At 36.0% G+C, this 17101-nt stretch overlaps 1 protein-coding gene across 1 annotated transcript; it reads left to right on the forward strand.

Moving 5' to 3' along the window:
- The first annotated feature begins 9128 nt into the window (after nucleotides 1-9128).
- Nucleotides 9129-11253, forward strand: LOC113331299 (zinc finger BED domain-containing protein DAYSLEEPER-like). Its single transcript, XM_026578021.1, has 6 exons — nucleotides 9129-9597; nucleotides 9829-9969; nucleotides 10313-10475; nucleotides 10575-10708; nucleotides 10785-11129; nucleotides 11219-11253. The coding sequence occupies exons 1-6, from the start codon at nucleotides 9129-9131 to the stop codon at nucleotides 11251-11253; spliced, it is 1287 nt and encodes a 428-aa protein (XP_026433806.1).
- Nucleotides 11254-17101: the final 5848 nt, after the last annotated feature.

Raw genomic sequence — 17101 nt, forward strand, 5'->3', positions numbered from 1 at the left:
AGAAATGTCTGCTAGAACTCGTGGTCCCAAGTTTACCGAAGAAGATGATATAACCATATGCAAAGCATATTTTCTTCGTAGGGTAATCGTTGGCATGGGCTATCAAGGCGGCTCTTTTTGGGAGAATGTTTTTACAATGTTCGTTTCACTGACGGGGAACCCGGGAAACCGAGATGCTCGTCGATTGTATGCTCGTTTTCAATCTATTAGGCTTGCCATCCAGCTAGTTCTTGCTCTGGTAAATTGATCGAGAAAAGTTCATCGATGTAACTGAAGATGAAGTGATCCAAACAGCTCTTGATAATTAGGAGGAAGCTCACTGTAAACCTTTTCTTTACGAAGTGTGTTTCATAATTCTTAAAGATGGTCCATCTCAAGCAAATCTGTACTGCATTCTAATGCCTCTCCCGGTCTTTACAATGGAAGAAGATGTTACGCTTGTTCGATGTTGGTTACATCGTATGATGAGACCAATGAACAGTGCATGTTTCCGAGAAAAGAGCATTGGGACATTTTTGTGGCGTCGCGGAACGAAACCATAAGAAACAGTAAGAGCCTAAAACTAATAATTTCATTCATCACTAAGGAAGTCAAACATTATACATAAGTTTTGTGGATGGTTCACCATAGCAATTCTGGATTATCCAACGAAGAACTGGCGAGTATCTTACCTTTGTCCTCACTGATCGACTGCATTATAAATATCTTAACTTGTTGTTTATCTGTTTTACAGAATATCATCGCTCATACCAAGTTTATTGAAGAAACCGGAAGAGAGTTTAAGCATTTTCAATGCCATGAACTCTACAAAAATAATATCGCTGGATTTGATGTAGTTTGATATTATTATCGTGGTTTATTAAAATGTAGTTTGATGTTATATGCAAGTTTAAAATGTAATAAATATCGCTTAATTTGAAGTGGAAATCTATTTTAAAATCTAGATATTTTCATTCATTGATATTACTGCCAATTTTTTACAAGATATAAACTTAGATAATAATAAAAAGTACTAAACAACTTCAATAAAAATCAAGTACAAGCTTTGGCCTCCTATTTATCTTCATTTGGCGTATCCTCCATTCAACGCGCTCTTTGAAGTTTCGCCTTTGTTTTTGAATTTTTTTATGTTAACTTTCGAAACTGGAGCTCTTCTCTGCTTTTTAGCGGAAAATTTTCTTGGAGCAACTTCAAAAACTTGCACTCCCCTCTTACAATTTTCTTGGAACATTTTCAAGAGAAGTGAATTTTGGTGTGAGTGAATTGTTTGAAGAGGATGATAATTTATAGAGGTAAATTTGAAGAAAAAAATGAACGTTTTTAAAATTGAAAAACTGCCCGTTGGCGGTTGTGCGACACACGCTGGCGGTTTTGCGTCACACGCCAACGTGTAAAGGAAGATCGCCTGTTTTTCCTTAAAACACCAGCGTTTTCTGTTGACACGCGCGTTTGATGTTCAGCCGCCCACTTCTTTTCTCATAATGGAGAAACGTGTTTGGCCATCCACCTAGCTCAATAAAAAGTTTGATTTAAACACTGCCGTAGGAATTGTCTTAATTCCTATAATTGTTGACACTGTCAAAGCGTATAATGCAACTAGTTTACATAACATTGTTGTTTAAAGTTCAGAAGAAACTAATCCAACGGATTCAGTCACCGTGGGGACATCTCATCTAGAGTTGATCTCGAATGAACCTGAATCAAAAGATTAGTATATCTACCTCATTTCCAAAAAAAAAAAAAAAATATGGGGGAGGGGTATTGGCCTATCCCGACAAGAACAATAATATGGCTTTTCCAACCACCATTAACTGGATCTGTCCACGGAATTTTGCTCGGAATCCTGCTCTGTCAATCTAGAATCACTGATAACAAATATTCTACTGTATTACAATAAGTGGACGTCTGAAAACGTACAATCAACGTGCTACCTAAAAACATGTCGTGACATATAGATTTTCAGCGTTCATACTGCTTGACAGATATCAGTTCAAACAACTCAATCACTTCTTTTCTTCCTGTTTGTCTCCGTCTCAAATTTGGATGTTTTTTTATCATCCACATTGTCTAATCTAGGGGTGCACATATCCTATCCATATCCGCCAGCCCTACCCTACCCGCCAGTTTTTTAACCGTATCCTATCCTATCCACTATTTGACGGGTAGGGTGACGGGTAAAGATTTTCTTAACCGCTAGTAAACGGGTAGGGTGGCGGGTATAGGCCATATCCTACCCACCCTACCTAGGAGTGCACATACCCTACCCATATCCGCCAACTCTATCCTACCCGCCAGTTTTTTAATCGTATTCTACCCTATCCATTATTTGGCGGGTAGGATGGCGGGTAAAGATTTTCTTAACCGCCAGTAAACGGGTAGGGTGACGGGTATAGACCATATCCTACACACCCTAATCTAATTCCAGATTAAAAAAGTTAAGTGTAATTTAAGAGTGTGTATATTAATTTTGTACTTCACCTAGATATTTGTCATAGTATTTCAACATGTGACTCCAACAGAATTAATTTTCGTATAAACGTACAGCGTACGTGCTACCAAGAAAAACATGTCGTGACGTATAGATTTCAGCGCGTTCACACTGCTCGACAGATATCATATATCAAACAAACTCATTCTCATCTTTTCTTCCTGCTCGTCTTCCTCTCAAATATGTTATTTTTTTCCCAAATGGTCCCATGCATGTCTTGTCGTCGACACTGATCACTCCCGACGAAGTTGCATGTCCACAAGTGATTTTGTACTTGTCTATTATGCCCGAGTCAAAGTATTTTACACGTTAGTGGGAGATTTTTTTTCCAAATATTTGACCAAGTGATCCAAATATTTGGCGCATATCAATCAAATTGGTAGAAGCAGCTTTTTCCATAGTTTCCGTGGCCATTATGCTTAATTTATGTTTAGGTTTTTAAGTCTTATTTGGTAATTAAACGATACACAAGTTGTGCCTCGGCCAAGTTGCTAATTAATTAAGGTCGGACTTGCCATTCAACGTGGTTAGGTTCAAATTTAGGCTTACAATTAATTAATGTCATATAGGTTTAGCATCAGGTCTAAGCCCTTCCGCAGAAGCTAACACATTTTCTACGTAAAATGCAATAACCTAAGTGCGGCCATCGCCATCGACATGCTATTTGCGTATCTGAAGATTCTGAATTGACGCGCAAGCTCATGTAGCGCATCATTTCCTTTTTGTATACGGGAAATGAGTCATTTGTCCAAAAAATTTTAAATCATGGTTCTAATGGACGAACAAAAATTATTATGGGTGAAATTGACACCAAAAAAATAACAAGAATGAAACTGGATTCATCCTAACTTAAAGCCTTAAACTTAAAAAATATTGAGGATGAAACTGGATGCATCCTGATGTAAATTAAAAATAAGAAAAACTATTTGAAAATGGATAGGATGAAACTGTTTACATCCTGGTTATTTTTATATTTTCGTCCATTTAAGCAGTATCAAATTTTACATGTCTTTTTCACCCAGAAATTATCATTATTGGGTTAATTGATCAATTTTGTGTTTTGTATAAAACTAGTAAGAAGAACGGAAAATGGGTCACTTGTCCAAATATATTTAAATCACGGTTCAAATGGACGATTAAAAAATAATTTGGATGAAATGGCCAAAAAGAAAATAGTAAGAATGAAACTGGTTTCATCCTAGCTTAAATTTAAAAAATAGTAAGGATGAAACTGGATACATCCTGAGTAAATTAAAAATAATAAAAAATATTTAAAAATGGGCACGATGAAACTGGTTACATCTAGACTATTTTTACATTTTTGTCCATTTAAACAGTATCAAAATCTATCCGTCCATTTTACCCAAAAATTATTGATTTTGGTCTTTTTAACCAATTTTGTGTAAGAAGAAATAGACATCGATAAACAGCAAAACTAGTAGTAGCAATTAACCTTATTTATTGCCAAGGGAAAAGATACAACTACTTTGGCAACCGGATCAAAAGATATGGTAATGGGGTATGAGTATGACCTATTGACACAAAAACGTAAGTTTAGCAAATACGTACTCCATTGTTGGCAGCTTTATATATTATTGTACTAACCGTTCTGCATAGGTTGTTCGTGAGTTTGGTAAAGGATGGAACTAAAATGAAGTTAACAAAAGGAAGTGGTAACAAAAGCTAACATCAATATCATCGAAGCAATAGTACCTCTCCTCCTCTCATGTAGTAGCTGCTTGAAAGAATGGTCATACTAACAAAGTAAAGTTGAATGGGATTTTTGATCTAGTAAGAAGCGTTCATTCTTATTCTTTTTTTTTTTCTTTTCGTATGTGGATAAGTTGTTTGGTTCTAATATGTGCCGATTACAATATGGAACATGGGTTGTTCTGGCATGTGGAGAATTGAGTTAGTAATGTCACTGTGGGCAGCATAATCATCCTAGATTCCTAGAAGGCTAGAACCTCTCTGGACAGTGGTCTATGAAAAAGTTAGGTTGTGGTGTCCAATAATTTTTAGAAACATTTATGTAGGGTACCTATAGATAAAATATCTGCCATCCATATGCCTTCTTCTTAGAAGCCTAAGGTTGGAAAGTAAGATGGAACCGCAAAGCACTGGAGCACTCCAACCTCAATATTACCCCATCATAATTTAGTTATAAGACCTAATAGCAGGGCGGAGCTAGGATCGCACAAAAGGACAAGTAAAAAAAAGGAAAAAAAGTTACCACGAATGGACAACCAAAGGGTAAAAGGTCCATTCTTTTTTGAAGAAGGTCTATAAAATGACTTTAGGAACCCGGCCGGCTGGGTTGAGTGCCCAACCTTTAGTGCTATCATACACGTAGTTTATCAACTGCTGGACTCATCTCATGTTGGATATTTTCAACATTCTGCATATCTTTTTTGCCACTATTTGTTTGGGGGTGGGGGTAGCCCCTTTTGGCTGTGATCGGTTTTAGGCTGAAAAAGCTAATTCAAATTTCTTTGAAACTTTGATCAGACACGTCTCTGCCAACAGCTACCATTGATACATGTTGAAGGCGTCGTTTGGTGATGAACAAACACCTCCAAAAAACAGGAAATTCCTATAAATAACAATGATTGTCTCTCATGAAAACATATCAAAACCAATATGTTTTCTTCTTCTCTAGTAGCATCATCAGAACCTTATATAGTGTGTTCTTGGTTGGGTCAAGAAAGTACAATCCTTGAATTCGATTACGGTGTTAGGACTTCATTGAGTCCTGAAGGAACAATTCGAGAGACCTGTTGTACTCGCCAAGTTAATTGTGAAAGGTCGATTTATCGTCTAAAAGAATCGAAAGCGCCTTGAAGTCAGCGGTACACCATTCTTCTATTTTATTTTCATCCTTTAGTTTTAACCCAATTTTCTAACATCTCACACACTAGAGTTTTTTTTTAATACGAAAATGAATTCATCGATGACAAGATTTAAGCAACAGAGTTTTTATCCGACTGGATATTTAGTTCAATATAAATTGGAAGTTGAGACATCTAACAAACTAATTTGAGTTTACTGAGTACTTAGCTAACAAATAAGCCACATCATTGGTGTCTCCGGGTGCATAGGTGCAAATCCAATGATGTAATAATGATGGTGCAAATTCAATGATGTGGCTATTTGTAGTCCTAATCATTTATGTTTCTATTAATGACTGAAATAACATTTTGACAGTCCCCTTTAATGTGTAACTTTATGACTCTCATATTCTTTGCCCACTTAATTCCTTCATATACTGTAAGTGCTTCTGCTTTCTCAGCATCTACAGTTCTACATGGTTTGCATCCAACTCCATGTTGCTCGCCTGCAATATTTCGAAAGAATAGTTCTAGCCATGTTTTCGTAGTTACTGAATCAAAAAATGCGTTAAAGTTTAGTTGCAGGAATTCTAAGTAGGTGGTTTCCATACTTCCTTGTTTGTTACAATGCAAGCATTTGTGGTTTTGTTATATCTTGTTGGATAGTACATCCAATCATTATAGAAAGCTTAAATTCTGTTAGAAAAATGAAAAACATTAACCTGTTGATGATCAAATATCATAGCACACTTGTTTTTCCGTATATGCCATAGGGCAATCCAAACTTTCTGATATTTTTTGAGATCAATCACATTCATTCTTCGAGTGTTGTGACTAAAATTATTAAATAACCATTCATCAGAATTAGAGCTGGCAAACAAGCCCAAAATCCGCGGGTTCACCCGGCCCGGCCCGTAAAAACCCTAACCCGGCTCGGCTGGTTTCTAAACAAGCCGGGTTAGGGTTGGTAAATTGCAGGCCCGTGCACAAACGGGTTAACCCGGCCCGTCCCGCCAAAACCGCGGGTTCAGCCCGTCAACCCGCCCTGGGTAACTTGTGAAGACACGTGGCGTCGCCCCTCCCATGAGTCCTATACGTGTCTGTCTCCCCAACTTCTATACTCTATACATGTTCTAACTTCTCTACGCGTGGTATAAGAAAAAGAAAAACCTAGATAATTCCCTTTCGTTCGTTTCTCTAATTCTCTGAGAAGTGAACTCTGAAGAACTGTGAATCTCTAATTCTCAGAGTCTGAAGAACTCTGTCACTTCTCAATGTTCTCATCTTCTTCTTCTTAGCAACCTAAATCAATCGTGATTCGTGAGTCCGTGACTCTTGAGATTAAACATAAATCAATCGGATTCAGTTCATGTTAGCCTACAAGCGGAATTTGTTCTTTTGATTTGTGGATAACAAAAGAATCTCAATCATCAAAACTCAAAAGGTATTATTACTTTAATTTGCAGTCTATTTTCTTTTTGGATTGTTAATATAAAAACTTTTCTGATTTTGTGGTCTTATTAATCTAACTATTTGCAGTCAGTCTACCTTTGTGGTCTTATTAATCTGATTTTGAGTTTTTGACTATATTTATATCAGTATATGATTCTAGTTCTCAGTGATTTCGATTTTTGAATGTGTGAGGGTTTGTGTTAGTATAGATTCTATAGAATCATAGATGGATCTTATTGAAATATTGAATACTGATTAAGTACTGTTGTTGAACTTTTTTTTAATGATTTTCTATGAATTGTGTGTGTTGGATTTGATTGATCATTATTTTTTCCCTAATTCTAGAAGGATACTTATTTGAATAGGTTCAATTATACACTACAGAAGAGCATTGTTTGATTGAAATGGAAGTAAAACCCATATGGGAATTTTGATAATTGGGTCCAGGGGGTTTCTAGGATCCCGCAGGGAAATTGGGTTTTGGCTTTATGTGTCTATGTTTGATTAGCTTAAGGAGAAGCTGACAAAGTTTCAGGGAGAATTCACCTGATTGAGAATCTAAGGATATGGGTAGTGACTACTAGTTAGGTTATGCTTAATGACTTGTATTTTGTACAAATTATCTGTACTTGGCTAAATCATCTCACTTCTTAGTTCACTTTTGAGATAGGTTTCTTTATTCATCTATCGGAGTACTCTTGTTGTTTGATTGTTTAGAACTCTGTTCGGTGATACTTTTGTTGGTTGATTGTTAAGAGTCTAGTCTTACCAATACTCCAGCAAGAGCTAGTAGGGGAACCCAGTTCAATAACATCTAATGGGTCTGTTTCACAAATTACATACTCTAATTTATTGGCAGTGTACTTAAGATTATATATATGTGTAGTTGTAAGTTGTGTACCCAAATAAATCACATGGACAAGGTCAATGGTTCGCAAAGGGGATGTTTTTTTTCTTGTTTCTCCTAGTTGGCTCCACAATTTTTTGCATATAGTGGACAAGGTCAATGGTTGACTGACTGGTGAAAATTAAGAAAGTGTTTTGTCAATTAGCATGAATGTCTGCAAACTGCAATGAACATTTATCTGTCGGTGGTTCATGTAGGATAACATCCATGGATGACGGTGGAGCCAATAAATTCAGCTGACAAAGGAAAACACTAGAAGGAAGAGGATTGGCCTTTTGTGATAGGATATGTAAGCAGCTAAGCATGGCATCCAGACTGTAGTAGCATCACGATCATGCGGTGAATGCGATTTACAGTTCTGATAACCTTAACTAGATTGAATTCTATTTGCAGAGAGTTTTAAATTTTTCTGTAGCTTTAAATGTTTGAGCAATTCAAGGTGGATTTAAACAAAAAAAATATAGGATGGATGTCTAACTGGGAGTAGTACATGATCTTTTCTTTGCCAAACCCAATGTTCATTTTCAGACTTCTTATATGTCTCATAAAAACATTGAAAGCACCTTTACCTTGCATTTCATTTCTCATCGCATTATATTTGGGAAGGGACCATTAACAATAAATAAGATTCTTTTTTTTTTGGCAGTGTACTTGAGAACAAATTCAGTGGGATAAGAGAAGGATTCCGAAATATTTATTGGCAGTGTACCTTAAGATAGAAAGAGAGTCCAGCAAGTGAGCATCCAAGGAAGGTTTCTGTCGCAGACACCTGAAAAGCAAGTAAGCAAACCAGACTACATTTTTCACCAAGGTGTCTCTTTATACTTGTAGGCTAACATGAACTCATTGAACTGTCAGTCCACTTACAATCATAAGAGGCCTTCTTCCTGATTTATCCATTAAGATTGCACCCAATATTGTTGTTGGTACCTGTTAATCAGTTTGTTATTTAGACTTTAGCTTAGTTTTCTCAAATTCTGAGTATTGTGCTTCTGATACGCTGTTTACGTCTTGTACATGGAATGGCACTGTGTATGTTTCCCTTCCAATAATCGTCGATCAGCCATCTTTTGAGTTTATACTTTATATGGACATTGTTGAAACTTGAAGATGAAATTAGATTTGGCCTGGTTGTGTATTTAGAATGAGCTGATGTTAAGACAGCACTGCAGGTCAGTTGTTGTTGACACTTGACATGTTGTTGTGAATTTGGAAGATGAAAGTTTTTCAAATGTTACATTTTTGATTTCAAATGTTCTGACTTGCTTTCTATAATTGAGATATGATAGGGTGAGGGTTTGTGAAAGTAAATGCTTGTTCTTATGCTCACCATTAGGCATAAATATAATGCATCTAACTTATTGTAGTATGCTTCTTTTATTTCCTACAAGTAAGTAAAGTAATGTACTGATTTTTGAGTCTGACCTATTCTTTGTGGCTCCATTATTCTAGGATGTCAAGTGTACAAGAACAGTATAACGATGTTATGAGTAGTGAGGATGACGATGTTGAAATGGTAGATTCTGAGAATGTCTCTGCAACTGTTGGTTGTGCACCTACAGCTATTTCAATTGGAAAGAAAGGAAACAATTCAAAGAAATCTCGACTTAGATCTGATGTTTGGGACTTTTTTGACCGCGTTAAAGAGAAAGATGGAACAGAGAAGGGAGTGTGTAAGGCTTGTAAATTTGGATATAAATATGAAAGCAGCAAAGGCGGAACCTCATCTATGAGAAGGCATGTGTGTCCTCAGCGTCAGTCTAAGGACATAGGGCAGATGATGTTATCTGCAAAGAACGGCCAGCTGTCTACCCGCGTACGCAAATTTGATCAAATGAAGTTCCGGGATCTTCTTTCAACATTACTCATTGCAAGAAACGTCCCATTTTCGTTGGTGGAATGGAAAGAATTTAGGGATATATGTGCTTATCTAAATGAGGATGCTAAACCAATATCAAGGAATACTGGGAAAGCTGATGTTATCAAAAGACATAAAACACGAAAAGAAGGTATTCGAAACATGTTGAAACTTGCTCCAGGTATGTTGCAGTCCAGAATTTCAAATTTCGGTGACATGTTTTGTTTCTTACTTTTGTATGTATGAGTGATTGATTATCATAATATTTGCTGATGTATTTGACTTATCCTTGCAGGTAGGATGTGTCTAACATCTGACATGTGGACTTCTGTTACGACTACAGGGTATATAAGCTTAACTGTGCACTATCTTGATCAAAATTGGGAGTTAAAGAAGTATCTTCTGAATTTTTGTGAACTTCCACCACCTCATACAGGTTAAGCACTTAATTCATGACATCTTTATTTTATCATGTGATATTTATATATTGCTTATTTGCTTTAGTCTTGAGATTTTCCACCACCTCATACAAGTGAATTACTTAATTGGGAGTTTTAACTTTTACCCATTCCACTCTTTGATAGGTGAAAATCTTTCTGCCATGCTATTTGCGATGATAGAAGATTGGGGAATTGAAGATAAAGTATCCAACATCACCTTGGATAACGCTGCAAATAACGGAGCTTGTGCTAGAATTATGCAAAGCAGACTTGTTGCGAAGAAGATCTTGTTTAACAAGGGAAAATACTTTCATGTGCGTTGTTGTGCTCACATCTTAGCTCTTATCGTAAAAGATGGACTTGTGAAGATTGATCCAGCTGTGCTTAAGATAAGAAAGTCTGTGAAGTCCCTTAAAAAGTCTCAAGTAAGAAAACAAAAATTCTTGGACATTGTTGATGCTTTAGGAATGTCTCTGGAACAAGAAGGGGTATTCGTCAAGACGTGAGCACAAGGTGGGTTTCTACTATTTTTTGTTATACTTATACAGTTAGAGATTGTATTAATGTTTATAGTATACTCACTTGGTGTTGTTTTATACAGGTGGAATTCAACTTATCTCATGTTGGACAGCTGTCTTGTTTATAGAGTTGTTTTTGCTCATTTAAAGGAGGTGGATCCAGACTATGAAGACTGTCCAATGATGAAGAATGGGAGAAAATTGAAGTTGTCACAAAGTTTCTCAAGACATTTTATGATCTCACGACTTTTTTTCTGGTAGTAAGTATCCTACTTCCAATCTTTATTTTGAAGGAGTTTGTCGAGTTCAGGTGTTACTCAAAAAAGAAAGTACAAATGATATTGATTACATTAGGGAGATGGTAAAAGAGATGCAAGAAAAATTTAACAGTTATTGGACGAACTTGAGTCCTATATTGGCTATTGCACTTGTGTTAGATCCTAGATATAAACTTCATTATCTGAACTTTGCTTACTCCAAGTTGTATCCTGATGTAAGAGTACTAGAAAGAAAAGTTAATGATGTGCGTGATGAAATGAAAAAACTTTATAATGAGTATTGCATCTTTTCAAGAGCTTCTGGAATTGGAACTCAGAATTTGGGTACTCAAACCGATGGGAATTCTGCCCATCAAGGAAGTGAGTGGTACGAGGTAATTTTGAAGCTTATTTATTACGTACATGTGGTCTTGTATTATTTTGTGTTTTATCTGTGTGTGTTTGTGAAGTTATTGTACTTTATGTTCTTATAGAAGATAACTAGTACTTTGCTCTCATTTCTAACTTCTTTCTTGTTTTATGCAGGAATACGCTGCAGCACAGGAAAATGGTGGTGGTGATCTGCAATCTGACTTGTCAGAGTTAGATCTATATCTTAGTGAGAAACATCCTTGTCAACGGAATCCATCATTCGACATCCTAATGTATTGGAAAGGCCAGGAGCAACGATTTCCAGTTCTTTCAAGAATGGCTGGGGACATCTTGTCAATTCCTATTTCAACCGTCGCTTCAGAATCTGCATTTAGTATTGGCGGAAGGGTAATTGATCGATTTCGGAGTTCCTTATTACCTGAAAATGCTGAGGCGGTGATAACAACTCGTGATTGGGACCTTGGAGTTGGTAAGTGCCTGTATTGCATTTAGTTGAATATCTAAATTTCATATTTAACTTCGATGGTTTTATCCATGTAGGAAAAGAAGATTTGGATGAGGAAAATGGGCTTATTGGAGAAGATGTATTAGGATTTGAACTTGGTGTATTGGAGGATGAGGCATTGGAGGATGGCGAAGTAAGTTCTTATGCGTCTAATTAGTATGCGTAGTTGCATACTTCTTCAATATAAAGCGGGGTAAATATGCAAATTCTGACTTGTTTCTTTTTTTTGTTTGATTTATTTTTGCTTGGAATTACAGATTCATAATAATGATTAGTTGGAGCAACTCAAAGATAGACATGGAAAATGAGAATGTTTTTTGGACAAATTGTTTTTTGGACAGACAGTTATCACAGTGTCTCCAAATTTTGTATAGAAAAGAGATTGGAGATGTTTTTTTGGACAGTTATCAGTTTTTGGTTTAACCACAATATTATTTTGTGCAGGATCTATGGTATGGTAAAATGGTATTACTAGTTACTACGGTATCGATTCTCAAAGGGTATTTTTCTTTGTTGAACTGTGTAATTGTAACTGTGACTGACTGACTGTGTAACTGGTATAATGGTATTAGTATTACTATTAAACAGTTGTTACTTGTTAAGATTTTCAATTTTATCATTTTGTTTCACTAGATTTTTAAATTTTGATAGTGTCACTAGTGAATCTGTTGTTGATTGAAAATTTGAAATGAATCTAAATATGAAATGAGTTATGTGAATGTTATGTTAGGTTGCAGCAGTCTTGCCCAGAAAACAGTGAATACTCTGTCGGACAATTCAGATCTGACATATGGGCGGGCTAACCCGTGAGCCCGCAAGTTCAGCCCGTTACGGGTACGGGTTGAAGAAATGCTAACCCGCGAAGAATTTCCACCCGCGGGTTTCGACCCGTATTAACCCGAACCCGTAGAACCCGTAACGGGCCAGCCCCGGCCCGCCCGGTTGCCAGCTCTAGTAGCATCTTTGTGAGTAGATAGACGAGTGTTAAAATAAACAAGCATTGACGAGACAAATGCTATTTTTTTAATATTTTTTTGACCGTCTAAGCAGGATTACCAAACAGCATTTTAAGAAAAAGGTATAGCTAATTTGATGTACGTAACGATAGTCATTTACGGCACAAATCCCATTATCTTGCAAAGAATGAATAAGTGTCCGATAATCTTTTGAACACAATATAAAAGGACAATAAGTTTTTACTCTTCCCGTCCCTATTACTAAGGCGGAACATTAAATTTTCTTAGTCCTACTACATATGCGGAATTTTAATCCCAAGATGTCTTTTGAAAGACATATCTTTATATATGGTGAATGGGAAATTGTAATGAAAATAAGACAAGGGGAAAAACAGGAAAACATAAAAACTTATAAAAAACCAAACAATATCTTAATCAAAGAGATTTTAACATTCTTCGCCTTTATAATAGGGATGAAGGGAGTAGTATTTAACTTATCTCGTGAAAGAAAAAAGTCGTCCTGGGCTCCAGAAATTTTAGGGCAATTGCGCCTCAAGTTTTTTACTTTGATTGACGGATAAGCTAAGAAACAACAAGCATCATTAATGAAGTAGTTGATTTTGTTATCTAAAATACATAGAAAATATCATAATTCCATCAAGATTGATGTCACGACTTTGCGTAAGCATGGTATAATGTGTGAATATTCCCATCTACATGACTCCCAGATGATTTCCACAGAGATATTGTTTGAAAGAATAGAGATTTACATGTTTTTTGTTTTCCTCCGACTCAATTAACTCATGTGAATTTAACTTATTACATACGACTTAAAGATTATTTTAAAGTTTTTGAATTTTGAATCCAGGAATCCTAACAAGTCAGGTACAAAATATTACCTGAGTCAAATACTTCTGAATCAGATCTCGAGTGAGACATTAGAAAAATAAAAAGATAAAGTACTTGACAATTGTCTCGGATCGAATTAGAATCCGTGTTATATTCTAATCTCGAGTCAGATGCAAACAAATAAGGTGTTAGCTTTATTAGAAGACTGGATTTCTAAAAGATGAAGTTGGAAGAAGTGTTAGAGCATTGCTCGGTCGAACTCGCATGCGTTGCTATCTCAAGCATGTTTGTCAATGTTAGTGATCAAAACTATAAGTCTTGATTTCTAGTCTACTATAGCTAAGGTCTCGGACTAGGATAGAAAGTGTAGTTGAGCTCAAGAACTCCATGACAATCATCATACAAGACGAAGGACTACTCAAGGAACTGGTGGATCTTCATCGACTAAAAGGTATGTGGAGTCTTGAACTTATCTATCACTCAAAAGTTTATTTATCTCCTATCTTGAGACAAAAGTCGTTTTGCTATATAGACTTAGATTATACACATTTGCTATTTCGTGCCGAATTTATCTCGCCTATCTATTTCTCGAAATATGTGTTGGTAAGCTTTCGCTTTAGCCAAGTTCATCTTTACCTAGTGACGAAAGTCATGACAAGTTTCAATCACTTTGAAAATTGCTTACTTTGACGAAAAATAGTTTGTGAATAAGAACTATAGAATATCAACATCCTCTAAGAATGTTTCAATGATTGAAATGAGAGTTTAGATTATACAACCACTGGAGGATATAAGCACTGTTATGGAAACACATATACGTATAAGTCCTTATTCCTTGAACCAAAGTTAGCGAACTTTGTTGATCAAGAGAACCAGAATGGTGGCGTGAGCCAAGTCCGCGAAATGGCGGAAGTTCTCGACCCGAGAAATTCTGCTGGAGTTTGTGAACTCCGTCCGGGAACTTAAGTCCGCGAACTTGAGTAGGTTATATCTAAAAACGAAGTTTGTGAACTTATTCTTATATAAACTAAAGAATGCAAATTGCAAACCTTAGCTATATAGTTCATGAAACGATTCGAGTGAATCAAATTGTTTTTGCTTCGATTGTGTCTTGTGTAGTTACATAATATTTCCTTGCAATTGACAACTCTCTAACTAGTTCATTTGAGTTACTTGAACTAGTTATGGTGAAGAAGAATATGGTTGATATGAAAGTGATCATATAGCAAACCATTTGGTTGACTATTGTTGAACCAACAAATGTACAAGTTTGGGTACGGTTATACAAACCTAGAAACGTGCATTTCATTTGTGTGTAACAAGCTAGTTTTCGATCTAACGGTTGAAAGATATTAGCTTGAATCTAATCAGGTTTTCATCTAACAGTGAATATTGAATTCTTTGTTACCAAGCTAACATTGATTGCAAAACCTTATTTGAAAGACTATATAAGGGAGGACTCTAGCAACTGGGAAACCTAATCCCCACACCTTCTGTGTGATACTAGTTGTGCTAAGCTAGAGTCGATTCTCCTTTAACCTTTGGTTTCTTCTTCTAAACCAGGTTAACGACTTAAAGACTTCATTGGGATTGTGAAGCCAGACCGATACTACTTTCTTGTAGTTGTGTGATCTGATCTTGCTGTTTCTATCGTACGAGTACAATTGTAATAATTGGATTGAGATTGATATCTCCGATAGGCAAGATATAAAATAAATCACAAACACTTCGTCTCATCGTTTGTGATTCCGCAATATCTTTTTTCACTGCGTCGATTAAGATTATTGTGAGGTGATTGATAATACTAGGCTGTTCTTCGGGAATATAAGTCCGGTTTATCAATTGGTTCCTGTTCACCTTGATTTATCAAAAGACGGAACAAAACTCGTAGGTATATTCGTGGGAGACGGATTTATCTATTACCGTAGACTTTTCTGTGTGATACAGATTTATTTATTAAAGTCTTCGACTTTGGGTCGTAGCAACTCTTAGTTGTGGGTGAGATCAGCTAAGGGAATTAAGTACGTAGCATCCTGCTGGGATCAGAGACGTAGGAGCATAAATGTACCTTGGATCAATGTGAGATTGATTGGGGTTCAAATACAGTCCATACCGAAGTTAATTTTGAGTAGGCTAGTGTCTGTAGCGGCTTAATACAGCGTGTGTTCAAACTGGACTAGGTCCCGGGGTTTTTCTGCATTTGCGGTTTCCTCGTTAACAAAATTCTGGTGTCTGTGTTATTTCGTTTCCGTATTATATATTCCTATATAATTGAAATATCACAGGTTGTGCGTTGTTCAATCAATTAAAATATCAGACCTTTTGGTTGTTGATTTAAATTGATTGACACTTGGATATTGGTCTTTGGTACCATCCAAGTTATCTCTCTTGTATTTGATAAAGACTCGCAGATTTCTATTTGCTTGAGTATATATCAAATCGAGAGATTGAAATATAAACTCTTTGATATACTTTTTTATCTAGATTGAGTCTGACTGTCTAGTTGATTCTCTAAAAAGTATATTGGAGTTTGTCCATACAGATTGCTAAGCGAAATATTGGGTGTGGTTGTTGTACCCCCACTTTTTCAAGAAGCTAAACAGAATTCAATATAACAATGTAATATGAAGAAGGAGTATGAGTTGATTCATATGGGAAAATGTTTTTCTTCCATCAAATTGAAGAAAGAGGAGGACAAGAAAAATATTTGGGGAACGCCCTTATTGATTATCAAAATAATTAAACTATGTTAATGTAAGCCTTGAAATATAGGAGAAGAAAGTGTTGTTCTCGATAAAGCTTAGAAGGCCTATCAAAGTTGATGGTATTGCCATTAACCAAGAATTTGGTTTGTATATTAGTGTGTTGCGGAGACTGATTTTGGTGAATCAATTTTGTCTAAAAGATAGCTGAAGATGAAGTATGGTAGATTTTCACAAGTGGCGAAAATTCCTAGGCCTCCAATTTTTTTCTCTTAGGGAAGGTTATAGTTTTCCAGCCAAGGATTACGGGTATCTAATGTTAGAGCACTGCTCGGTTGAACCCACTAACGTGGGTTTACAAGATAAATTCCTAAAGACTTTACTTGGGGATCCTAAAGCACAGGCAAGCTATCTTCTTTGATAGTTATAGAACATGTTTCTAGGTATTTTTCATAAACCCTATATTTGATAGATCAAGATATCTCTAGATTATTTCTAGGTAATCTTGTGAGGAAGAATCAATTAGGTTACAAAACGGAAAACCCTAACTGTTGGGAGCATCTTCTAAAAAGAATTAATGTTCTGCTAGAAGATTTTCAAGAGAATAATGTAAATAGAATTTGCGTTCTGCTAGAAGGTTTACAAGAGAAATTCCTAAATAGAATCGTTATTCTTCTAGGAGTTCTACAGGTGCACGAATACAAATGAAGCGGGTATTACATCTAGCCTGAAATATTGTTGTAGGTAATTGGTGTAATAGTTCATATCAGTATGTGTTCAATCTGGACTAGGTCCTGAGGTTTTTCTACAAGATTGTAGTTTTTCTCTTTAACAAAAATCTATGGTGTCTGTGTTATTTCTTTCCCACATTATATTATTTTATCTTTATAGTTGAAATATCACTGGTGGTACGTATCGAAAACCTAACCAAACTGTAAAGAAACTACA

This window comes from Papaver somniferum, unplaced genomic scaffold (genome assembly GCF_003573695.1).
Source record: "Papaver somniferum cultivar HN1 unplaced genomic scaffold, ASM357369v1 unplaced-scaffold_125, whole genome shotgun sequence".
Classification (NCBI taxonomy): Eukaryota; Viridiplantae; Streptophyta; class Magnoliopsida; order Ranunculales; family Papaveraceae; genus Papaver; species Papaver somniferum.